At 43.5% G+C, this 26369-nt stretch overlaps 1 protein-coding gene across 1 annotated transcript; it reads right to left on the minus strand.

Moving 5' to 3' along the window:
• Positions 1 to 14413: 14413 nt before the first annotated feature.
• Positions 14414 to 16795, minus strand: PMAIP1 (phorbol-12-myristate-13-acetate-induced protein 1). The gene is made up of 2 exons (XM_087954237.1): positions 16615 to 16795; positions 14414 to 14580 (listed from the first exon to the last, which is right to left on the minus strand). The coding sequence occupies exons 1-2, from the start codon at positions 16667 to 16669 to the stop codon at positions 14474 to 14476; spliced, it is 162 nt and encodes a 53-aa protein (XP_087810363.1). The 5' UTR covers positions 16670 to 16795; the 3' UTR covers positions 14414 to 14473.
• Positions 16796 to 26369: the final 9574 nt, after the last annotated feature.

Raw genomic sequence — 26369 nt, forward strand, 5'->3', positions numbered from 1 at the left:
TTCTGGATAGACACCCACAAGACTCATTGCTATTACCGAGATTATTTTAAGCATTACAAGCGCAAGTGAACACTTGTTTTAAAATAGAATTTAAAGCAAGGAAAAGTTTCCATTATTATTATTATTATTATTATTATTATTATTATTATTATTATTATTATTATTATTATTATTATTATTATTATTATTATTATTATTATTATCTCCTTTTTTGTGAAATATTTTTATTGTTTTATATCATACATTTCTTTTCTGTGTTGAGCAGTGTGCTCTCTAGGTGTCCAAGGTGTTAACATACAAACATCATCGTCATTATGATTATATATATATATATATATATATATATATATATATATATATATATATATATATATATATATATTCACAATCATCAGGCTTCTGTATTGTGTTCGTCTGTGAGTCAGACTTTCACAGCCGTTTCAGTTTCAGTTCACTAGCCATCTTCAGGCTGGTGCTTTCGGCTTCGTGCTTGTTGCGATCAAAGCAAGCACGAAGCCGAAAGCACCAGCCTGAAGATGGCGAGTGGGACCTCATCGAAACGTCGCCAAGATACTCTCAATCTTACATAGGGAATAGACCCAAACACACCAAAACCTGCATACCTGTACCACACACAAATATAGCAATAGCAATAGCACTTAGACTTATATACCGCTTTATAGTGCTTTACAGCCCTCTCTAAGCGGTTTACAGAGTCAGCCTATTGCCCCCTAACAATCTGGGACCTCATTTTACCCACCTCGGAAGGATGGAAGGCTGAGTCAACCTTGAGCCTGGTGGGATTTGAACTGCCAACTTGCAGGCAGCCGGCAGCCAGCAGAAATAGCCTGCAGTACTGCACTCTAACCACCGCACCACAGAGGTTCCTTATGCAGTAATATATAAACAAATATGATAACATCAATCATATTATAACATATACTATCTTCCATTATAGTATTGATTATATAACCATCAGAAATATTTACTTAATTGCTTTTCTTTCTCCTATAAATCATATTCCACCTAATTCCATTCTTCTAACCTCAATATCTGTCACTTCACCATTTGTAGCTGTGATGGTGAACCTATGGCATGCTTGCTGGAAGTAGCACGCAGAGCCATTTCTGTGGGCACGCGAGCCGTCGCCCCAGCTCAGTTCCACTGTGCATGCACATGCGCGCCTCCCGCCAGCCAGCTGATTTTGGGGTATCTGCCGTGCATGCGTGAGGGGCAGGGTGCATGCAGGAGATGCATGCACATGTGGAGGGGGGTGGGGGAAGCAGGGGGTCCCGCGTGCATGCGCAGGGGGGTGAGGGGAATGAAGGGCGCATGCATTGTATTATGGGTGCAAGCATGCATGCGCACTTTCGGCATGCAACGACCAAAAGGTTAGCCATCACTGATTTATAGAATAGTTCCCATGTGATGAAATAGTCCGAATCTTCTTTTCCTTTAATTTTTATTGATAGTCTTGCAGGCTTTGCCTCCAGATGAAAGAATTACAGGTGGGTCTCAACTTACAACAGTTCGTTAATGACCATTCAAAGTTAACAGATAACAGATAATCAGAGTTGGAAGGGACATTGTAGGATAACTAGTCCACCCCCCCCCCACCCAAATGGGAGACCCTACAACCATTTCTGACAAATGGCAGTCCAATCTCTTCTTGAAAGTCTCAAGTGATGGCGATCCCACAACTTCCAAGGGCAACTTCTGTTCCATTGGTTGATTGTTCTCACTGTCAGAAAGTTCCTCCTTATTTCCAGGTTAAATCTCTCCTTGTTCAGTTTCCAACCATTATTCCTTGTCTGGCCTACAGGCGCTTTAGAAAATAGCTTGACCCCTTCCTCTCTGTGGCAGCCCCTCAAATATTGGAAGACTGCTATCCTGTCTCCCCTGGTCCTTCTCTTCACTAGACTAGCCATGCCCAGTTCCTGTAACCATTCTTTATAGGTTTTAGTCTCCAGTCCCCTAATCATCCTGGTTGCTCTTCTCTGCACTCTCTTCACTAGACTGGCCATGCCCAGTTCCTGTAACCGTTATACAACGGCACTGAAAAACACGACCGTTACAACCTTTGCAGCATCCCCACGATCATGGGATCAAAATTCAAAGGCTGGTTCGTATTTATGACCATTGCTGTGTCCCAGGGTCACCTGATCCCCTTTTGCGACCTTCTGACAAGCAAAGTCAATGGGGAAGCCAGATTTCACTTAACAGCCAGATTACTAATTTATCCACTGCAGGGATTCACTTAACAGCTGGGGTACAAAAGGTCATAAAATGGGGCAAAACTCACAGAACAAATGTCTCACTTAAAAACAGGGCTCAGTTATGGTCGTAAGTCAAGGACTACCTGTACTAGTGGCAATTTCACTCAGAAATTCAAAATTTAGCTCCATTAACCTATGCAGCCAGAAGAAAAATAAACAACTGTTTCTTGATCAGCTGCTACTGTCTGAGACGTTATTTTTTCTCCTCCTGAGAAATACACAGGAAGTCCTCGACATAAAACACTTCATTTAGTGACCGTTCCAAGTTACAATGGCCGGGCATGATGCACAGGGGACTTTGTATATGCCTTGGTTTTCCAGGTCAATTTTATCTTTGGGGTTTCTTAGGATGGCTGCTATTTTTCTGTCTGTTTTAAAGGCAGTCTTGATGTGATGTCTGTGTAGTATCTTACTAATTTTGTCTGTAGTACCTCTTATGTAGGGCAGGACAGCTGTTCCATAGGTCTGTTCATCTTCTGGGTCTCCATTATGTCTCAGTGTGTTTTTGTGGATCAAGCCGGTGATGTTGCTTTTGTGGAAGCCGTTGGCTGTCAGTACTTTAGTCAGGGTGCATAGTTCAGTCTTTATGTGTTTCTTGTCTGCCAGGTGTTTGGTTCTAGCAATTAGTGTTTTAGCCACGGAGTTTATCTATGCTGGGTGGTGGTGGGATTGGGCGTTGAGGTAGCGGTTGGTGTGTGTTTTCTTCTGATATACGGTGTGTCCTAGTGTGCCATCTGTTTTTTTTGTAGATTAGTACATCTAGGAATGGTAGTTGTTTGTTTGTTTCCGTTTCCATGGTGAACTTGATTTTGGAGTGTGTGCTTTTTAGGTGTGTTAGGAAATTGTTTAGGTTTTCTTTTCCATGGGGCCAAATCACGAATGTGTCATCGATGTATCTTAACCATAGTTTGGGTTTGAGGATGGCATTGGCCAGGGCTCTGGATTCGAATTCTTCCATGAACAGGTTTGCAATGATGGGTGACAGTGGTGATCCCATAGGGGCTCCTTCAATTTGCTTGTATCTTTGTCCTTTGTATATGAAATATGTGTTGGTTAAGCAGTGTTCTGCTAGTTCCATTAGGTGTTTAGCTGGTTGGTATTTGTTTTTGATGATTTCAAGAGTTTCTTTTATCGGGACTTGAGTGAATAGTGAAACCACATTGAAACTTACAAGCAGATCTTCTTGCTCCATGTGTAGATCTTTGATCATTTCCAAGAAGTGGTATGAGTTTTGTACATGTGAAGCTGCTGTTTCAGCATGGGGCTGTAGCTGTTTTGCTAAGTGTTTAGCTAGGTTTTGTAGTGGTGCTCCTCTGGAGCTGACTATGGGTCTGAGAGGTATGCCTTCTTTGTGTATTTTTGGGAGCCTGTATAGTTTGGGGCATCTGGAAGATTTTTCTCTTGGTATGATCGTGTGTTGGATCTCTTTGCTTATGTGGCTGGTAATAATTTTCTTCTTGGTTAATTTTTCCAGATATGTGGTTGAGTCTGTGTTTATGGGTTTGTATGTGGAGTCTTGGAGTAGGTCTGTCAATTTTGTTTCGTAGTCTTTTCTGTCCATTACTACTGTGGCATTCCCTTTGTCTGCTGGGAGGATGATTATGCTGCTATCTCTTTTCAGGGTTTGTAGCGCTTTAATTTCTTCTTTCTGCAAGTTGCTTTTGGGTGGTTTGCTTGTGCATAGGATGTTGGTAACTTGGTGTCTTATTTTATCAGCTTCATCTGTATTTAATTTGGTTAGGCTGGATTCTACTGCACATATGATGGATTCTGTGGGGATTTTTTGGGGTGCTAGAGCATAATTGAATCCTTTGGTTAGGACATCTGTTTCTGTTTTGGTGAGTTCTCTGTTGGAAACATTGTATACTAATTGTTTCAGGTGTTGTTGTGAGTTGTTGGGGGCTTTCTTGTCATGTTCTAATTTCTTTAGTTTCTTCAGGAGTTTGTCATTTTTGTAAGTGGTTTCAGATTCACAACTTACAACTTGGAGAGCTGAATAGTATAGGCAGGAGACCCTATACTATTTCAGGCAAAAGTTTATCCAACCTCTTCTTAAAAACCTCCAGTGTTGGAACACCCACAGCTTCTGGAGGCTAGTTGTTCCACTGATTAATTGTCCTGTCAGGAAATTTCTCCTTAGTTCTAGGTTGCTTCTCTCCTTGATTAGTTTCCATCCATTGCTTCTTGTCCTTATGGTGCTTTGGAGAATAGCTTGACTCCCTCTTCTTTGTGGCAGCCCCTAAAATATTGGGACACTATCATACCACTCCTAGTCCTTCTTTTCATTAAACCGTCAGCAGTGAATGCATGGGTTGTGAAGAAAGTCAATAGTTCAATCATATACAACAGTGCAAAGATCTGGCTGCTTTTTATTCAGTTGTGGACCTTCCTTCCCATCTTTATGGCTGCCAATTTATCTATCTATCTATCTATCTATCTATCTATCTATCTATCTATCTATCTATCAGCTATCAGCTATCTATCTATCTAGAATGTAGAATACTTTATTGCCCAAGTATGATTGGACACACAAGGAATTTGTCTTGGTGTAAATAAGCTCAGTATACATAAAGAAAAGGTACATTCGTTAAGAATCAAGAATCATAACGTACAACACAATGATAGTCATAGGGTACAATCAACAATCAAATCATACTAGGAAATAGTCAATCTAAATCTATCTATCATCTCTATCATCTATCTATCTATCTATCTATCTATCTATCTATCATCTATCTATCTATCGATCTATCTATCTATCTATCTATCTATCTATCTATCTATCATCTATCTATCTATCTATCTATCAGCTATCAGCTATCTATCTATCTAGAATGTAGAATACTTTATTGGCCAAGTGTGATTGGACACACAAGGAATTTGTCTTGGTGTAAATAAGCTCAGTATACATAAAGAAAAGGTACATTCGTTAAGAATCAAGAATCATAACGTACAACACTTAATAGATAGTCATAGGGTACAATCAACAATCAAATCATACTAGGAAACAGTCAATCTAAATCTATCTATCTATCTATCTATCTATCTATCTATCTATCTATCTATCTATCTATCTATCTAATCTACCTACCTACCTACCTATCTATCATCTATTATCTATCTATCATCTATCTATCTATCTATCTATCTATCTATCTATCTATCTATCTATCTATCTATCTATCTATCTATCATCCATCCATCTATCTATCTATCTATCTATCTATCTATCTATCTATCTATCTATCTATTTTACCATATCCTGCAAATGTCCTAGAAAATGACAAAAAATTAAATAACAGTCATTCCAAAGCTTCTGGAAGGTTGAAGTGTTGAGAGGAGGCTGATGTAGGTTGGTGAGGGATCCTTCATTCTTTCGACACACTAAGACAGCCAGTAAGGATGTCTCCAGGATATGGTAGGAAAAAGCCAGGGAGGTGGTTGTGATGACACCATCGAAGTTCTACATGGATTTAATGTGCATCACACACATACAAGATGCATAAAAAGAAAATCGAGCTTCAGTTGCACCAATGTCTTGACTTTTGATCTCAGATACCGCTGAACAGCTTTTTCCCCCTGCTGGGACTCAACTGACTAAAACGGCTGAGGATTGCACTCTGGGTGAAGCTGAGCGGAGAGGAAAAACCGGTATTGCAAGTAGTCATATCTCTGGCTCAGGTGAAAGTCTTCCCTCCTGAATTAGCTAGGCTGTTGTGTCATTATTTTCCATATTCTTTTGCTACTTTGATGTTGTTTTTAGACATACAGTACAGAGACCTTTGGGGAAACAATTTTTTAAAATAACTCCCAGGCTACAAATAGCCTTTCTTTCTTTCTTTCTTTCTTTCTTTCTTTCTTTCTTTCTTTCTTTCTTTCTTTCTTTCTTTCTTTCTTTCTTTCTTTCTTTCTTTCTTTCTTTCTTTCTTTCTTTCTTTCTTTCTTTCTTTCTTTCTTTCTTTCTTTCTTTCTTTCTTTCTTTCTTTCTTTCTTTCTTTCTTTCTTTCTTTCTATTCTTTCTTTTTCTTTCTTTCTTTCTTTCTTTCTTTCTTTCTTCTTTCTTTCTTCTTCCTTCTTATTTTGTTTTTTTCTCTTCTTTTTCTCCTTCTTCCTTTTGCGCTCTCCCCCCCTCCCTCCCTCCCTCCCTCCCTCCCTCCCCCTCTCTCTCTCTCTCTCTCTCTCTCTCTCGGCATGAAAAGATAACCATAAAACAGTGTTTCAAAAGTTTGCTGTGCGTTTTTCTGCAACTCAGTAGGACACAATAAAACAGGATGATGCAAGAGAACCTTTACAAATGTTGCAATCCTCTCTTCTTCCTCTTTTTTGGGGGGCACTATACCTCCTCAGTCCAAATTCTCAGATTAGACACTGTACTTTTTCCATTCTTCCTGGGGGAAAAAAACAAAACCACACAGATCTTTTCTTCCTGCTAACTTCACCCTCTCCTCAGTATATTAGAACCAGCAAGGTGTTTCAGTTAGTGGCCAAAGTCCAGGAAAAAATCCAGATGATTTTTGAACCATCATTCTTAAGCCAACATTTCTCAAGATTTGAAGAGCCTATAAATCCAGTAATTAGATGTCTTTATCATTGGTGTTGCTGCGGCTGTTTGAATCTTGCTGCTTCAATACACTGGCAATTTGCCTTGTGATGTGCAGGCAGTGGGGTAGGGTGTGTGAAAATCTGCAGCTTTTGATACACACACAGGAATATCACTATGATACAATATCATACTCTTTTTTGGGAGGTGGGAGAGAGTTGCTTGCTTTATTTCATCCCACCACCCCACTTGGCAACTTTCAAAATGAGTGGACTTCAACTTCCAGAATTCCTCAACCCCCATACTGGATGATGAATTCTGGGAGTTGAAGTCCACTCATCTTAAAGTTGCCAAGTTTAAAAAAACACTGTTTTATATTCTATTTTCTTCAGGAGCCAAAGTGGGGGCCTCACTTTCCGTTTTCCCCTGCACCAATAACCCTGTGAGTAGTTGCTTACTCCCCTAGTCAGATTCTACTCTCACCCTCTACATCAGAGGTGAGAAACTGGGGCCCTTTTATGACATGTGGACCTCAACTCCCAGAATTCCCAAGCCAACATGGCTGGCTCGGGAATACTGGGACTTGAAGTCCACACATTATAAAAGGGCCGTAGTTGCCCACCCCTGCTCTACACTGTGCCAGTTCAACACATTAACACCCACAACAAGGCTTATCTCACCAGATGAGGAATGTGGGCCACAGACACAGAAACGAGACACAAAAATGAGACACAGGCTCTCAAGCCCTGCCTGAAGGCACCTGCCAATTGACTCTGAACTAGCAGGTTATGCACTGAGTCATATCTAAAGCGCTGGAGCTCACGTTTGTGAGAAGCATGACGCGATGTGGCTATTAAAGCAACAGGGAATATTTATACCCGTTTCAGAGTAAGGCGTGGCTAGCTGAAGGGTCATCTCCATGTTAATTCCTGTTTATTCAGTGATGGGAGGGAGGGAGGGGGAAGTGTCTCAGAGAAACACGCTTATCAGCTGCTCCTGAATTCTCCAGCCACAAACAGTGCCAAAGCAGGAAGCGAAAACAACCCGAATCGGTTGCAGTTTGAATCGATACCACAGAAAACAGGAAACTCCAGAGCATAGTAGCTGCCCCAACATCAGAACAGGTCAATGAACTCCTTTGAAAACAATGTCAGGTAGATTAAGGAAGGACCACCCCACTGTCTTTTCTGACCAGACCAACAACAAGGGCTTGGTCCTTTTGGGGGGAGGTGGCATCAACAGGGCATGTCCCTAAAATATAAAAATGAGAGCAAACCCCACTCGCTTCTTGCACTAATGACATATTACCTAGTTTGGTAATGAAATGTCTGCAAGAAAATAACCAAGCTCAGAGAGCACCAGGGACCCCATAGTTTAACCCTAAGCTATAAATATTCCTTTCTAAGGGGCATTGCATTTGAAGAACCAGTAAACCGGGGACTTCAAACTTGGCAGCTTTAAGACTTGTGGACTTCAACTCCCAGAATTCCTCCTCCAGTCATGTTAGCTCAGGAATTCTGGGAGTTGAAGCCCACAAGTCTTAAAGATGCCAAGTTTGAAGACCCTTGCAATAAATGAAGGCTTGCCCCACTGAGAATTCTCACCTGTGCTGGAGCTGGGACTTTCAGGTGTCAGCCTTACTACGTAGGCCAGATAAGCTCAGTTTACTCATTTGTAAAGCTACATTAACAGAATCTTGCAAGCATGAAAATACAAATCTCCCACTGTCTCCTTTACAGCCTGAGAAACTAGGGAGGGTCTTTTCTGTACCTTTCCCCCTACCCACTATGCAGCTGCAGGCTGTGCTGTCTCTTATCTGATTGTTCCCTAGGCAGCCACAATTTGCCCAATCTCCCAAGGTCTTTCCCGTATGCCATTACATAAGGCTGCTTGGTCAGGCAGGGCACCCCCAACTCAAGTGAAGAAGATTGTGAAGTTCTGGTTGCCCTGACAAAAGGACAACCCAGTGACTCATGCATTTGAAAAACAATTGCCAAGAGGAATATGACCACTGCTTCCAATATAATTCCAATATAAATAATTCCCGAGGAGCCTTCTGAAGGTGGCCCAATGGCCAAGTGGTGAAGAGGCTGAGCATGTCAACTGAAAAACCAACAGGCCAGGTTTGAGACCTGAGTACTGTATGATGGGGCGAACTCCTGTTATTTTCCCAGCTCCTGCCAATCTAGCCTTTCGAAAGCATGCAAATATGAGTAAATAAACAGGTAGCTCTTCAGTGGGAAGATAATAGCACTCCGTGTTTTGCTGCACGCTCTACCCTGCTGCGTGATGTCATGGTACCCATGTGACCACGGAAATATCTTCAGACTGTGTTGGCTCAAAGGCCTTGAAACAGGGGTGGGATTCTACCAGTTTGCAGCTATTTGCTAGAACTGGTTGTTAACATTCTAAGCAGTTTGTAGAACCAGTTGTTAGAAGAAATGATTGGCCTAATCCTGTAAGGAAGGCAGGAAGGAAACATTCTGGTGTTGCTTACAGAAACTGCCTCTCTGTTAACCCTTATTACATTCTTGGCAGGACTAGACTTCCTGTCTCAGGAATTTCTCTGGAGTATTTTTTCCCTCCTTTGCTGGTACTTTGCTTGTGTGGAGTGGCCATTCAAAGTAACAAGGGCACTGAAAAAAGTGACTTATGGCCATTTTTCACACTTACGACTGTTGCAGCATCCCCACAGTCATGAGAGGCCAGGCGAGGAGATGCGTGCCTCAATGTGAGTGATGTTGAGTTGGCCATGCCCAGCCAGTCACATGCCCACCAAGCCATGCCCACCAACTAAGCCACGCCCACAGTAACGGTTGTTAAAAAATTTGAATCCCACCCCTGCCTTGAAACGACCATGAGCACTGGCCCCTAAAGTCGACTGTTAGGAGAATAAAATCCATGTGGCCTTCTTTATCCTTTACTTTAACTTCGACTCTGTCCCTGCCAGGTGTTTGTGAGGAGGGGGTTAAACAGTGAAGAGGGCTGCTGCAGCCATGTGACCCCATCCATCCCTTTTTGTGACACGTCATGTCCCGATGGGCATAAAAGAGCAAGGAAGACAGAGGTGGTATTCTGACCAGTTCTGGAGAACCGGTAGAGGAAATTTTGAGTAGTTCAGAGAACCAGCAAATACCACCTCTGACTGGCCGCGCCCCCATCTATTCTCTGCCTCTCAAGTCCCAGCTGGGTCTTCTTTTGTTGCCCTGCACAGGAGAACAGAGCTGGAAAGCAGGTTAGTGGAATGAAGTGATGGGATTCAAAAAAATGTACTACTGGTTCTGTGGGCATGGGTTGGTGGGCGTAGCTTGGGGGACATGGCAGAGGAAGGATACTGCAAAATCCCCATTCCCTCCCCACCCCACTAACCTGCTTTCCAGCTCCTGTTCTCCTGGGCAGGGCAACAAAAGAAGACCCAGCCAATCAGCTGGGACTTGGGAGGAAGTGAATAGAGGGGGGCGGTGCCAGTCAGTGGTGGTATTTGCTGGTTCTCCAAACTACTCAAAATTTCCGCTACCTGTTCTCCAGAACTGGTCAGAACCTGCTGAATATCACCTCTGGTGGGGTGGGGAGGGAATGGAGATTTTGCAGTATCCTCCCCCTGCCACGCCCATCAAGCCACACCACGCCCACCAAGCCACGCCCACCAAGCCACGCCCACCAAGAATCGGGAGTAAAAAAAATTTGAATGCCAGAGGTTGTGTTGGTGAGGAGAGAGCGAGAGAAAGTACTGGAAGGGGGAAGCTGGACACCGCAGGGTGGCATGGACAGAACTGGGCATCTGAGGGATTCTCTGAAAGATTTCTGGCCCAGAGGACCCTTCAGCGCTCTTCCTTCCCCCCGAGCTGCCTCCTTCTTCTGAATTTTCGACTTCAACCGCAAGAGTTACTTCTTGTTTTGAGGACAGGGAACCAGGAAATGCCCAGCCGATAGGAGGTGTCAGACGTGACTCATCTCTCTGAATTTCGATCTGTTTCTGTGTTGCCCACTTGCCTGCCACTCGTAAAAGTGCCGGGCGGGGGGGGGATCAGAGAAGATTCAGTGGGAAACTGAAGCCATTTCACAAGCAAGCTGGGTTGATAGGAAATATGTATGACAAAATATTTCATCCTTTAAGCCAGTGGTACCCAAACTTGGCAACTGTAAGTTGTGGAAGTCCACAACTCTTACAGTTGCCAAGTTTGGAGACCTCTGCTTTAAACCCAAAAAGTTAAGAACTTCTGTTGGAGAACTTCTATGGCCACTTCAGCTATTGAGGACCTGATGGGGATGTGGGCATTTGAGGTCTCTTTACAAGCCTCGCTGGAAAGTTTAAAAAAACACACACACACAAACCTCATGTTTAAATGGAATAACAAATAATTATTTGATAATAAAAACAAGGACAAACAGGCTGAAAAACAGCTTCTATCCCAGGGCAGTAACTCTATTGAATTCTACTGTATAGTGCAGTGTTGGTGCAGTATCAGGGGTTTTCAGTTCAGTGTCTGGAGTGTGAAGGATGTGTGTTTGTTTATTTTCATGGTCATGATGTGCCCTGAAGATGGTGTTCGATTTCATTGCATGAGGTGCAATGACAATAAAGTAAAGTAAACTAAACTAAACAGGGGCAACATTTGCAAACCTTTGAAACATCCTACAGGGAGTAAGCTGACTTACAGCAGTTCATTAAGTACCTGAAGTTATGACAGCATTGGAAAAAAGTGACTTATGGCCATTTTTCACATTTAATGACCATTGCAGGTCACATGATCAAAAATTTTGGCCTGAAAAATGGCCAAAATGGACTGGAAAACAGCCCCAATAATGATTGGGGGCGGGGCCAGCCAGGGGTGGGATTTGCTGGTTCACCGAACTGCGCAGAATCCCAGTGCGAACCAGCAGCAGTCCACCTCTGGGTGTTATTGTCTTCTGCAAACAATAACAACACCCCCAAAAAATGTTCTTGCCACGGTTGTTATCTCCCTTCCTTAAGTGCTCTGGTTCTGGGGAAGGAATTGTCAGATTCTAGCCTCAATTAATGTTTGCCTGGATGGATAAAGCAAACCACAATTTGTGATTTCATAATCCTGTAAGTGATTTGAGCTGCTGTGGTAGTGTTTGAAGAACAAGTAAGCTCTCGGGCAGCCAAACTGAATCTGCATGTTCCAGATCTGCTGGAACATCCATAGCAAGTCAACATTTCCAGATTGCTCTGGTTTGAAGACGACTGCCCCAAAAGCAAATATCAGGTGTTGTCTTGTGTTGAACACCTCTCCCTCACTTCTGATGGGAAACTGGCAGCTGTCTTTTATTTAAGAGGAGGCTTAAACAAGGCAAGATGCTGGCCACCATCTTGACTCTTTTTGACAACTCAGTCCGTGCAGATGTGCTAGCAAGCTGAACTTTTTTTTAAAAAAAAACACATTTATAATAGATATAATATCAGCAATCACAGAAAGGCAGGAAGCATGTTCAAATTCCATGGAAATTATATTCTGAAGCACATTTTTTTTTAACAACAAATCAAGTTTATTAACTTAACAGTCGCCACACAGAAGGAATAATTTTTAAGACATGGACAAAAACAATGATTCTTACAGAAAGCTACGTATGACATTTGCAAGAAAGCTGGCACAGAAATGTAGCCTGGTGGTTATGAAGGTGCTCCTTAAATACTTCTAACTGGTTCTTTTGCTGTAAAACACATCTTCACCAATGTGATGAGCTCCAGTTATTAACTTCCAGGCCCAGATTTATTAGGTAGCATGACCACTGAACAAAATTCTGGCATTAAAGTTCAATGTACTGGATGAAACAGATTGGATGCTGTAAACCAGGGGTGTCCAACCTTGGCAACTTTAAGACTTGTGGACTTCAACTCCCAGAATTCCTCAGTCCACAAGTCTTAAAGTTGCCAAGGTTGGACACCCCTGGTGTAAACTATGCTCCTGACCCTAACCCTAGCTTAGCAAAACAATATAGTGTGCAATACTCCGATATAAAAACATGCACAGAAAAAAATATTGCTATCTTTCAGTCAAAACAAATGGTTTTGCCCCAGCTCTGACAGCTGCCATCTTGATTTTGTTTGACTCCCCTTGGTTGTTCTCAATTTAAAAAAAATAAATGAGACTTCATAATTCCACAATTAAAGTAAAGTTAAGAAGACTTTTTTTTTTTTTAAAGAGAGCCGTTGAAGAGATTTACAAAAAAGGAAGGCTGACTTTGAGATGATATATCCAACAATTCTAGTTATTTACATTTTTATTCAACCAATATTGGGGAATGATTAGGGAACATAGCGTGATTTTGATATATGTTAGTGTAACCATGGTCAGACTACTAAGTTACTTATGAATTCAACTGAAATATCTTTAGAGGTTTATGTTAAAGAATGTTGCAGAATAAATACTGAAATTGTTGAGCCCCAACTCAGAAATGTGTTTCAAACTTAACAAATCTGCTGAAAACCGTTGTGGTTGATTTCAGAATTAGCACTTGATCCTTGTAGATACTTTTTTGTGTGTGCAATTCAACTTCTTAGACAATAGTTAGTGTATGAAAACAGATCCATATCAATATATGATCTCATGTGAATTTCTAGACTGAATATAACTCCTGCATGTTTTTAAAATGTTCTGACATTTTTCATCCAGCTGACATACATTAAATAATTCATTTGCTTAGTGAAAAACCAGCACATTGTTTCATTCCCAAAGTTGTCATCTTAATGTAACTTTTGATCTGCATTTTCTTTTCTAAAGCTTATATTATTTATATAGTTCTAACACTATTAGGAATCTATCACCTATAATGCATAAACAGACCTCTATTTTCTTAACTCATAACTAAACATGTACCAATTCATTCTGTAAAGTCAAAAATACCGTTACTTTCAAAACTGAAGATTTGATAACCTGTTAAAATCTACTCTGATGCAGAATGTTTTGAACATTCATCCTGAATCTTTAGTCATGGTTAATAACCTGAAAACAAGTTCGCACAAAAATAAATATACTAAAAACATCTTACCCATAGGGCATATGTTATAAAGTTGGTAATTTAGTCATACCCAGCTCCACTCATAATTTAAGGGCACTGCAATATAATACAATTAATTATAAAACAAACGAACCTCTAACAAACTACATTCATTTCAACAGAACAAATTCATATGTAACATACTTCTTCTGGTTTTCTCCAGGTAGGTTTCCAAACTCCAAAATAAGAACAAAAGAACTGAGGAACTGATTTGCATTTGTCAAGAAAACCAGAAGCCACACCCAAAAATCATTTTCCCTACACATGAAACAATGCTTAATATTCAACACTGAACACGGTTTCAGCTCTGATGGCTCCTTCATCTTCCAGGACCAATTCAGTCAACAGTAACATCCGGTTTTCTCCTCTGTCTCAGTAGCTCTATTTGCATTCACTCACAAACTTCCCGAAATGGTATCTGAGAATATTACACAGGAGCTTTTGTGGTTGTTGATGGAAACAACAAGCAACAAAACCCTTTAAACATTTCATTTCTTCCACCTCAGGGGTGTTCTCTTTCATAAATTCGAGTAGAAAAAGTTTGCATCTTCACAGACATTTTTTTTCCTCTTCCCTTCCTGTTGTTGTTGTGGTTGTTGTTTTCGATTTCCTTTTCTCTCCTTTTGAGACTCTTTCAAGTTCCTGGGCAGAAGAGCTTGGAGAAGAGGTTCAGAATTCTTTGTCGGAGATTCCATTTATCCCCAATTCTGCGTAGCTGCACAGCTATCACGACAGAGCACTCTGTAAAACAGACAACAGGCACGGTATTGCCAATTGCATTGATGAAACAATCGTGTTTCTTGCAGCCTCCCTAATGGACTCATCCCGACTAAGAATGCTCTTGTCGTGCATTGACTGAATTCCTGCAGTGGTGTGTGTGTGTGTGTGTGTGTTCCCGATTCAGTTAAATGCAGGGGAATAAATGGCGGGGGAGAAGACTCCCTGAGTTAAATTAACACAGAGAGTCTTCATGCAAGGGCGAGCCTAGGATTCAGGTTATAGGGGGTCACTGCTAACCCTAGTGATATGTTGCTGCTGAAAGTACCTTCTGAAAAATTTACCCAGAAGACAATTGTCAACATGACGCCCTTCACACCTCTTTGTGCTGGAGTTAGAGCTCTCTTTAACAAGAAGTTGAGGATGGACAGCAAACAAGCACTGAAATATTCAGAGTAGAAAGTAGGCTAACACCTATTAGGGGCAGAACTGGGTTCTACCTGCAGAAGATCCCATCCTAGCACCTCCTGTTTACAGATAGGAAGAAGGTTGGAAGGAGCCTACACAGACGTCCCTGAGGCAGAGCAGACGTTACTGAGTTGGGAACACTCTCTACGTCAAAGCAACTTCCTAATGTCCTTAAAGTTCTACAACTTCCCACAGAAAGTTCTCTTTACCTTCAGTGGAAGCTGTAGTTCTTGGTCTCTCCTTCCCTCCCCTCAACAAATAATAAAGCCTTTCCAAGAAGACTGTGAGCCCCTTCCTCTTATTCTCAGGCTGTTGGGTCTTAGCAACTGGCCAATGTAGACCCAAACCAATGGTGTGGGGGTGGGTGGGTGGAAACAACCTCCAAGAATAAAGTCACGCAGAACATCAAGAGTTAATAACGGTGAGCTCCAAGTTAGATTAACAGAGTTGGAAGGGACTGTCTAGGTCATCTAGTCCAACCCCCTTGGCCCAAGCAGGAGACCCTACACCATTTCTGACAAATGGCAGAGTTCAATCTCTTCTTGAAAGCCTCCAGCGATGGAGCTCCCACAGCCAGGTTTGCTCTGTTTGTAATTGGCATCTAAAGGCAACCATCTCAGAACACACAGAAGAAGCTGGTCAAATGTCCTTCTCCTACGGGGGTCCCCAAACTTGGCAACTTTAAGACTTGTGGACTTCAACTCCCAGAATTCTCCAGCCAGCATTCTGGGAATTGAAGTTCACAAGTCCTAAAGTTGCCAAGTTTGGGGACCTCTGCTCTACTATATTGAATTGGGCGCTTTTTCTGAATCATGGGGTCTACTATCGACTGTAAAAGCCCCCTTCCAGAGAGGCAGGGTGGGTGGGTGGGTGGGGGCATTTCCTAGATAGCCCAGGCAGCAGGTGATTTGTAGCAACCAGCCAAGGTATCCCAAAGGTGCTTTTTCAGGAGGCAACTGGACTTTCTTCTTTGTTTGTTTGTTCTTTTTCTTTTGAAGACGTTTCACTTCTCTTCAAAAGAAAAAAAAAACAAATTGCACCTTTGGGGCAACTACGACCTGGAGGATGACTGAGAATCTCTACTGACTTTCAGCCCATGGACCACCTGCTTCTCTTAGGCTTGGTGGTCTTGGGAGAGAAGCCGGGGAGAGAAAGGAGGGGGGGGGGAGAGCCAGATAATGAATTCTGCATTATGCAGTTGAGGTGACAGGCGGGAAGGCTTCGATCGCAGAGGCGGACAGGTCCCGGCACCCGCTTCCTTCGGCCAAGGGGGCGAATAATTCAAGAACCGAGGGCCGATCCTTCCGAGGAGAAGAAACTGGCTGGGCTCCGGGTGAGGAAGGAAGCGGTCTCGGCGCTCCCGTTTGGCCCGCGACCCCTCCATCCCCGGTGGAGCGCTGCCTCTTCACCCACCCGCGCAGCCTGAGATCATCAAGCCGGGTCCCGGTTGCTCCATCGGGGGAGCTCCCGGGACCCGAAGACGGAGAGAGAGAGGCGCCTCTCCAAGGGGGTTCCAAGGCCCGGCCCGCCTGGAAGCCAACGGGCTTGCGGGGGGGGACACGGGGACGGGGCGCGCCCGGTTATCCTTACCTGAGGGCGCCGGGTTCTGCAGCGCGGGCTTGCGCGGCGTTTTGGTCGGCATCATTTCGGACAAGGAGGCTCGGCTCCTTTCGACTCGTCGCTTCGGAAGGCCGGCGTGGGAGGGAGGGCGGCAGGTCCGCTCGGCTCGCTGGAAGCTTCCGAAAAGCCGCCTCCAGCGCGGACGCCCGGAGCTAAGGCCAGGGCCGGGGTTTCCCCATGACGTCACCGCGGAGTCCTCGCCTCCTTTCCCTGGCGAGACTTTCGCCCGCCAGCCAATCAGAGGCGAGTACCCGGGCAAGCGGGGACAAGTTGCTGCCCTGAAGCGGGAGTTTGGGGGGCTGGGCGGGTGGCAGCGCGTCCCACAGCAGGCTGGGCGGTGCAGGTGATCGGTTTCTCTCTCGCTCGCTCGCTCGCTCGGCTCTCCCTCCTCTCTCTCTCTCTCTCTTCCTCCCTCCCTTCCTTCTTTCCTCTCCTCTCCTTCCCTCCTTCCTCTCTCTCTCCTTCCCTCCCATCCTTCTCTCCTCTCCCTCTCTCCTCCGTCTCCTCTCTCTCTTCCTCCCTCCCTTCCTCTCTCCCTCCCTCCCTCCCTCTCTCTCTCTCTCCCTCCCTCTCTCTCCCTCCCCCCTCTCTCTCCTTCCCTCCCTTCCTTCTCTCATCTCTCTCCCTCCCTCTCTTTCCTCCCTCCCCTCTCTCTCCTTCCCTCCCTTCCTTCTCTCATCTCTCTCCCTCCCTCTCCCCCTCTCTCTCCTTCCCTTCCTCCTTCCTTCTCTTCTCTCCCTCCCTCCTCCCTCTCCCTCCCTTCCCTCTCTCTCTCTCTCTCCCTCCCTCTCTCTCTCCCTCCCTTCCTCCCACCCCCTCCCCACACCCGAGCCTGACCTCGGCTGCTCCACAGCAGAGAAAAGGAAAAAGGCCCAGGAGCTGGAAGAAAACAAACCCCCACCCTGTCCCCCGTAAAGCTGCTTCCCCCTCCTGGGCAGCCGATGGCCAGGGAGGTGCCAGGTGTATGTGTGTGTGTGGGGGGGGGGGGGCGACAGCCCGTGGTGGCGGGCCCAAAATGGCAGGAACCGCGGAAAGGAACTGAGTTCACAACACAACCCTCTGGAAGCGGCATGGGTGCAACTTTGCCAAGCGAGCTCGGTCTTGCCCTCCCGCTTCTCTCAGTCTCCCCTCCGATGAGCGGTGTGTTGGTTATGCACATCCAGGCAAACAAACAAACAAAAACAGCCTCTTTTTTTTTCATTTCCTATCGGGCTAAGCAGGCTGTCTGAGTAGTACAGCAAGAGGCTTGCTCTCTCTTTTCAAGGAAAAGGAAAGAGGTATAAGAAGTAATCACACACACACACACACACACACACACACACACACACAGAGAGAGAGAGAGGCAGGCAGAGCCAGAGAGGCTGAAATGTTTTGGGGAATATTAAAAGAGGCAGAATATTATATTTCCCCAAAGGAGAAATGGAGAAAAATCTTAACAAAGGCAGTGTAAAGCAGCCCCCAACAGCCTCCAGATCATGCCCAAAGTCTTTAGACATGGATATGTTATACCCATTAAGAAATCCCCGCCAACCTATTCACAAACAAAACACCTTCAGGTCCAGATGATGGGATTAAGAATTTACATCAACTCCCCCCACCCCAAAAAAAAACTCTAAGAGCAGGACATGATCTTTAGGACCTAATAGGATTAACCCACCACCGTTCGAGTAGCAAAAGGCACCAGGCTTTTGCACAACCCCCTGCAGCATCTCAGAACCCAATAAAAATCCACGTATTCATCAAACCAATTTGTCAGCTGTCCCAGAACTACATGCTATTGTTGGTTCTGCTCATCAATAAACAGAGTCCTTCTTTCCAATCAAGCCTCCAGTTTTATTTCCAGCATCTTTCTCCCAGTTTGAAAGCAGATTGGATTTTTCTTCCTATAGAGGGAAGGGAGGGTGGCCCAGGAAGAGGAAAAGAGCAGGTGAGAAGAGAAACTGAGAGATGCTCCCAGAAGTTTGAGCTAAGGGTTCCCCCTCCAAAAAAAAACCACCTTTGCACAGAGACCCTCAACTCTGGCCACTCCTCCAGTTCTGGTTTCAGGGATCTTTGTTCAACGGGTTTGGCTTTAAAATACATAAAGCTAGTTCTCGACTTACAGTCATTCGTTTAGCCACCTTTCAAAATTGCAACAGTACTGAAAAAAGGTGGCTTGCAACCACTGATCTTTGCATGTCCAACTGTAGCAACATCCCCACAGTCACATGATCAAAATTTGGGCACTTGGCAACCAGCACATAGTTTGGACAGCTGTAGATACGTGATTGCCACTTGCTACCTTGCCCAGCCAAATTTCCCTCAAGCAAAGTCAATGGGGAAAGCCAGATTCACTTAACAAGCCCTTGAATCACTTAAACAACTGCAATAATTTGCTTAACCCTGGCAAAATTGGTTGTAAACTCTGCTGGGATTCACTTTAGCAGCCACCTTGCTTAGCAATGGAAATTCTCATCCCGGTTGTGGTTGTAAGTATTGCAGCTGCAAGTTTTGTGGCGTGAAAGTACTTTTTACTTGTCCCTTAAGGCTCAACCTTATGTATTTTATTTATTTATTTGGTTTGTCAATTGCTTACAAGATAATAGGTATAAGTAAAAACATCGGTTATGAATACATGGATACATATAAGAAAAATAAAAGAAACAATAGGACAAGGACGGTAGGCACGTTGGTGCGCTTATGCACGCCCCCTACAGACCTCTTAGGAAAGGGGTAAGGTCAAAAGTAGACAGTCTAAGGTTAAAGTTTTGGGGGTTTGGGGAAGAAACCACAGAGTCAGGTAGAGTATTCCAGACATTGACCACTCTGTTGCTGAAGTCGTATTTCCTGCAATCAAGTTTGGTGCGATTAACCTTGAGTTTGTATCTATTGTGTGCTCTTGTGTTGTTATGATTGAAGCTGAAGTATTCATTGACTGGTAGGACATTGCAATGTATAATTTTATGTACTATACTTAGACTGAAGGCGGTGTAGTTCTAGGTTGTCTAGGTCTAGAATTTCAAGTCTGGTGGCATAAGGTATTCTGCAATGAGTGGAGGAGTGGAGAACCCTTTTTGTGAAATATTTCTGGACTTTCTCAACTGTGTTAATATCAGATACATAATGTGGGTTCCAGACTGATGAGCTGTATTCGAGTATTGGTCTAGCAAATGTTTTGTATGCTCTAGTTAGTAGTGTAATATTACCAGAGAAAAAGCTATGTAAGATTAGGTTAACAACTCTTAATACCTTTTTGGCTATGCAGTTACAGTGGGCTCTAGCACTTAGATCATTAGAGATGAGTACTCCAAGGTCCTTGACAGAGTTTGGATCATCAACAAGGTGTTGACTATTCAGCTTCCATTTTATTTTCTGATTTTTTTTTTGCCAATATGTAAGATAGAGCATTTATTTGTTGAGATTTGAAGTTGCCATTTGTACCCATAAACCTTGTACCCATAAAGATAACCCCATACAATATAGCAATATTTGGTAGCCACAATGTAAACAAGAAGGTTGAGACTCTAGAAAGAATGCAGAGAAGAGCAACAAAGATGGGACCGGAGGCTATAAAACATATAAAGAAGGGTTGCTGGAACTGGGTATGTCTAGTCCACTGGTGGCTAACTTTTGAGCTCGTGTGCCAAAAATTGCATGTGAACTAGCACTCAGAAGGCAATGCACATGCTCCCATGCCCCTGTGCATACGCACGTGATCCCCATGCGCCATGCATCTGTACACATGTGTGTGAGGCCCCCGCATGCCCTGCGCATCTCAGTGCATGCACATGAGTCCCCCCATGCACTCTGTGTGGCTCTGGGCATGTGCATGCATCTCTCCCGCCTCCTGCATATGCATGCCAGATACCTGACAATCAGCTGGCGGGCAGTGGCGCGGGCGCATGCACAGTGGGGCTCTTCCAGGCAACCTCTCCCGTGCCAGCAGAAGTGGCTCTGTGTGCCACTTCTGGCACACATGCCATAGGTTCACCATCACAGGTGTAGTCTGATAAAAAGAAGGACTAGGGGAGCCATGATAACAGCATTCCAATATCTCAGGGGCTGCCACAAAGAAAAGGGGGGTCAAGCTATTCCAGGGGTGGGATTCAAATTTTTAACAACTGGTTCTGTGGGCGTGGCTTAGGTGGTGGGCATGGCTTGATGGTCATGTGACTGGGTGGACTTGGCTTTATGGTCATGTTATTGGCTGGGCGTGGCCAACTCAATATCACTCACATTGAGACATGCATCTTCTCACCTGGCCTCTCATGACTGTGGGGATGCTGCAACAGTCGTAAGTGTGAAAAATGGTCATAAGTCACTTTTTTCAGTGCCATTGTACCTTTGAATGGTCACTCCACACAAGCAAAGTACCAGCAAAGGAGGGGAAAAAACTCCAGAGACGTTCCAGAGATAGGAAGTCTAGTCTTGCCAAGAATGTAATAAGGGTTAACGGAGAGGCAGTTTCTGTAAGCAACACCAGGATGTTTCCTTCCTGCCTTCCTTACAGGATTAGGCCAGTAATTTCTTCTAACAACCAGTTCTCCCAACTGATTCTAGCGAATAGGTGTAAACCTGTAGAATCCCACCCCTGAGTTATTCTCCAAAGCATCTGAGGGCAGGACAAGAAGCAATGGGTGGAAACTAATCAAAGAGAGAAGCAACCTAGAACTAAGGAGAAATTTCTTGACAGTTAGAACAATTAATCAGTGGAACAACTTGCCTCCAGAAGTTGTAAATGCTCCAACCCCTGAAGTTTTTAAGAAGAGATTGGATAACCATTTGTCTAAAGTGGTGTAGGGTTTCCTGCCTAGGCAGGGGGTTGGACTAGAAGACCTCCAAGGTCCCTTCCAACTCTGTTATTCTATTCTATTCTATAATTGGGGAAGGTCTTTCTCAGCCAATCGATGCAAAACAGTTACCTTCCAAGTTGGGTCTTCCCTTTTGCTTTGTGACACCTTGGATGTTGACAATGGTGAGGTTTGAATCCACCTGGCCTCCCTCAGTTCAAGGCAGCTTTTGTGTATTTGAGCAACTATCCTGTGTGGTAGGCAAGGTAAAGAAAAATAACTCTTCCAATGAAACCCACTATGCACGTGAATCTTGGGCTCCCCGGGTGCAGTCCAACCCTTTAACAATTCCACTCCTGTGGAACTGAGTTTCAACTCAACAACATGCAATCTTAATTACAACATGTAATGTTTCTGGCCTGATTGCAGATATCCTGGCCTAATTCTGCAAACTTTGCGATTTTCTCATCTCGATTTCTGCAGAACTGAACTCACACATTCAGTGAAAATGTTGCTGAATCTCTTGCGCTCCCCCTCATGACTTCTCCGAGTCTACCAAGCTTCTGCACATTTTCATAGTCATTTCAGACTAGGAATATTTATTTTTATTTATTTATTTATTTATTTGATTTGCCAATTGTTTACAAGATAAGAAGTATAAGTGTATACATAGTTGTGAATACATGAAATGGGTACATATAAGAAAAAATAAAAGAATAAGAGAAACAATAGGACAGGGACGGTAGGCACGTTGGTGCGCTTATGCACGCCCCCTACAGACCTCTGAGGAAAGGGGTGAGGTCAATAGTAGACAGTCTAAGGTTAAAGTTTTTGGGGTTTGGGGAAGAAACTACAGAGTCGGGTAGAGTATTCCAGACATTGACCACTCTATTGCTGAAGTCGTATTTCCTGCAATCAATTTTGGTGCGGTTAACTTTGAGTTTGTATCTATTGTGTGCTCTTGTGTTGTTATGGTTGAAGCTGAAGTATTCATTGAGAGGTAGGACACTGCAATGTATGATTTTATATACCATGCTTAAATCAGACCGAAGACGGCGTAATTCAATATGTTAGGAAATTGACAATGCAATCCTGTTGCCCTTTTACAGGTAATCGCAGGGCCCAGAGAAGGTTGCAAAATCTGGAGTCTGAATAAAAGAAAGGAAATGAAAAGAGAAGTTGCCATTTCATTTCGCAACCCCTCTACAATTTTATTTCACCCTCTTGTTTCATCCTCATTTCTCAATCTCAGCAACTTTAAGAGATGTGGACTTCAACTCCTCAGCCAGCTAGAATAGATAGATGCAGTGGTGGGATTCAATTTTTTTTTTTACTACCAGTTCTGTGGGTGTGGCTTGGTGGGCATGGCAGGGGAAGGAGACTGTAAAATCTCCAGTCAGAGGTGGGATTTGCTGGTTCTCCAAACTACTCAAGATTTCCGCTATGGTTCTCCAGAACTGGTCAGAACATGTTGAATACCACCTCTGGATAGATGATAGATAGATGATAGATAGATAGATAGATAGATACAGATAGATAGATAGATAGATAGATAGATAGATAGATAGATAGATAGATAGATAGATAGATAGATAGATAGATAGATAGATAGATAGATAGATAGAGTAGATAGAAAGAGTAGATAGTAGATAGATAGATGATAGATAATATAGATAAGATAGAGATGAGATAATATAGATAGATAGATAGATAGATAGATAGATAGATAATAGATAGATAGATAAAGAAGAAGAAAGAAGAAAGAAAGAAAGAAGAAAAAGAAAGAAAAAGAAAGAAAGAAAGAAAGAAAGAAAGAAAGAAAGAAAGAAAGAAAGAAAGAAAGAAAGAAAGAAAGAAAGAAAGAGAAAGAAAGAAAGAATTCTGGGAGATTACATCCAGACATCTTAAAGTTGCTAAAGCTAAGAAACAATGCTCTTCAGTGTCAGACCTCTGGTGTTGAGAAAGGCCTAAAAATGAGCAAACCATGGAAAGGCAACTGTGATTTCTTTTTAAGTCGGGGAAAAAGAAAATACCTTTCTGTGGTTCCTCTTTGTGTGAACCCAGGAGGATTTGGGATGGAGTGGTTCTTCCATCTTTTCTCCTTGTATGGACAGAATCATTCTGCTTAATTATTCATAAGCTGAATTGTGAGTTACATGAATCATACCCAGAATACAGAATAACAGAGTTGGAAGGGACTTTAGAGGTGTCCTAGTCCAGCCACTTGCTTGAGCAGGAGACCTGGATAAATGGTTGTCCAATTTCTTCTTTAAAAGCTCCAGTGATGGAGCACCAACAACTTTCACAGGCAAACCGTTCTAAATATCCCATTTCAAAATTTGGGGCTTTTCAGAACAATCTTAGAAGAAAAGGTGTTAACGGATGGATTTGTGCAGAGGCCCTTTCTGAATATTTATTCTGGCCACTTTGCACACATTCTTCCCACAATGAGGTTCTCTCATTGCTCTCACCTTTGACAGCACGGGTCACTGAAGATGAAATGCAAAGGAAGAAGGACACACACACACACACACATACACACACACCCCAAACCTTTCTCCCAAGAGTGATCAGCCCTCTGGACTTTGAACAAAACACAAAAAGGCTATAGAGGAGGCTGATCTTATAGTTCAGCTTTCCTTGAGCAGCTTATGAATGCATGAGGCAATCTATTGACATATGCAGAGATGACCTTATAAGGGAAAGGCAGAAAGAGAGGGGATCCAATCCCTGAGTTCAGGGCCATGGGACTTCCCAGCTCCCTTGTGCGGGAGCTGGCCAAAAGTTGTCATTTCAACAAACATGAGGCTGAAAAATATCACAAAAGGAATTCCAGTGAGAAACGCCCTCTGGGTATCTTGGATGCTCCATTGGTTGGCTGGGGATTTGGGGAATTGTAGTCCAATTGGGCTGGAAGGCTTTCTGTTTGTTTGTTATTTATTTAATTCCACCCACCTGATTCCAAACTGACTCTGGAAAGTTCACAATATGACAAAATCATAAAATTCCCGAACGCCATCACTCTGCTAAACAAATAATTCCCTCAACCCTGTCCAACTATTTACAAACTCTTCTCATCACTCCTTATCACCCATCCCTTCCCACTTGTGACTGTATGACTGTAACTTTGTCGCTTGTATCCTTATGGTTTTTATTGACTGTTTCCTAGTATGATTTGATTCCTTATTTGTACTCTATGACTATTATTAAGTGTTGTACCTGATGATTCTTGGCTCTTGATGAATGTATCTTTTCTTTTATGTACACTGAGAGCATTTGCACCAAGACAAATTCCTTCTGTGTCCAATCACACTTGGCCAATAAAGAATTCTATCACAATACAAAATTTTTAAAAATATGAGATCTGGTTGCTCTGCCTAAACAGAGACAAAACACCTCTAACAAGAGTCCTCCTCCACCTCAACCCAAGGTCTAAGAGGACAATCAGATCTTCCAAGCCTTGCAAAATGTCAACAGGGTGGAAGCCAGTCGAATTTCCAGAGAGCAGGTGCTGTGTCGGAGAAGGTGCTGGGTTCTGAGACCTGGTACTTTGATTGAAGGGACTTGGATCTTGGCAACCTTCCTGGTTGGGCAGAATGTATGGGGCATTGGTGACTCCTCAAAAAGCTTGGCTTTCCAGTGGTGGAATTCAAAATATTTTACAGGTTCTGTGGGCGCTCGTGTGCATGGAGCGTTCTAAAACGGACAACTCTAAGCATGAAAACTTACCATCAGCACTGGGGAGTAAAACAGCTGAGGTGCAGCAATCTGCTCGGCCGCATCTATCAGCTGAGCTACAAACAAAGGAAATATAGGAGAGGAAAGAGCGGGGGCAGGTGAGCAGGGCCAGCCGCTGACTAGCACAACCGGATCGCTAGAACCGGTGCGAACCGGAAGCATAGCACCACTAGCTCTATGTCATGTAGGACTTTATAAGGGACGACTAGCACTTTGAGTGACACCTGGAGTCATACTGGCAACCAGTGCAGCTCATGAAGCAGAGATGATGTCACATTGCAGCTAATGCCACTGGGCATGTCTGCTAATCCTGGCTTGAGTTGCAGCCTTGTTTGACTGGCATTGCATTTCCTCTGCAAGCTTGGGACATAGGTTGGCTGTATTCTGAGAAATGGAGTGGCATTTGGAAAAGCAAGACACAGCTATGACTAAGAGTTCTTCTAAATTGATTCAACTAACATATCACTTAGCCACAGAAAGATCTTCTAATGAGTCTCCCTCTTGGCGTAAGTCAACCTTTGTTACCATATGTGTTGGACTGTGTTTCTCGTACTTCCTTACTACCATCAGGATTCATGGAGGGTTTTTTTTAAAGTCACAGTACAATTTTTAAAAGTGTATGTATTTATTTGTAAGATTTCCATGGCTATTGTGTAAAATAATACAGCCCTGGCAGAGAGAAGCATTACATGTTCCATTATGATCATAAGTTGAGAACTTATATTATCAAGTACCATAACTGTTGTGGTCCACCAGCAGCCTGTGGAGATGGCAGCAGAGTCAGACGGTGGGGAGGAACATGGGCTAGTCCAGAAGTCTGGGGAGGGCTCGGACGAGGGTCCTGCATCTGACACAGACATGGGGCCAGGGCCATTTGGGAGTTATGTGCTGACTCCAGAGCCTCCAGAATGTGACATCAGCGAGGCAGAGGACCAGAGGGAGCCTGTTCCCAGTGTGCACCTGCACAGAGCTGCCAGAAGGCAAGAACAGTTAAGACAAAAGGGGCGACTTGGGAGTAAGACTCCCGACAATGATGATGGTCATGATGATGATGATGATGATGTTGCCTGTTCAGTCATGTCCAATTATTGGTGATTCTATGAGTCAGGTCTTTCCACATCTTCTGATCTTGGACAGTCCCATGACAAAACTACAAATGCTAGGTTTCCCTCTCCTCCTCTCCCAGCACCTGGGGGAAGCCAAGTCTTAGAAACCTTC

The sequence above is a fragment of the Notechis scutatus genome, chromosome 2 (assembly GCF_049901735.1).
Source record: "Notechis scutatus isolate UNSWTSFEM ecotype Mainland chromosome 2, rNotScu1.2, whole genome shotgun sequence".
NCBI lineage: Eukaryota > Metazoa > Chordata > Lepidosauria > Squamata > Elapidae > Notechis > Notechis scutatus.

Excerpts from the sequence above, each read along its gene's own strand:
- PMAIP1 (XM_087954237.1), bottom strand. The coding sequence starts at position 16,669 with ATGATGCCGACCAAAACGCCGCGCAAGCCCGCGCTGCAGAACCCGGCG. Across the intron at positions 14,581-16,614 it reads GCAGAACCCGGCGCCCTCAG|AGTGCTCTGTCGTGATAGCT; the intron begins GTAAGGATAACC and ends TCTGTTTTACAG.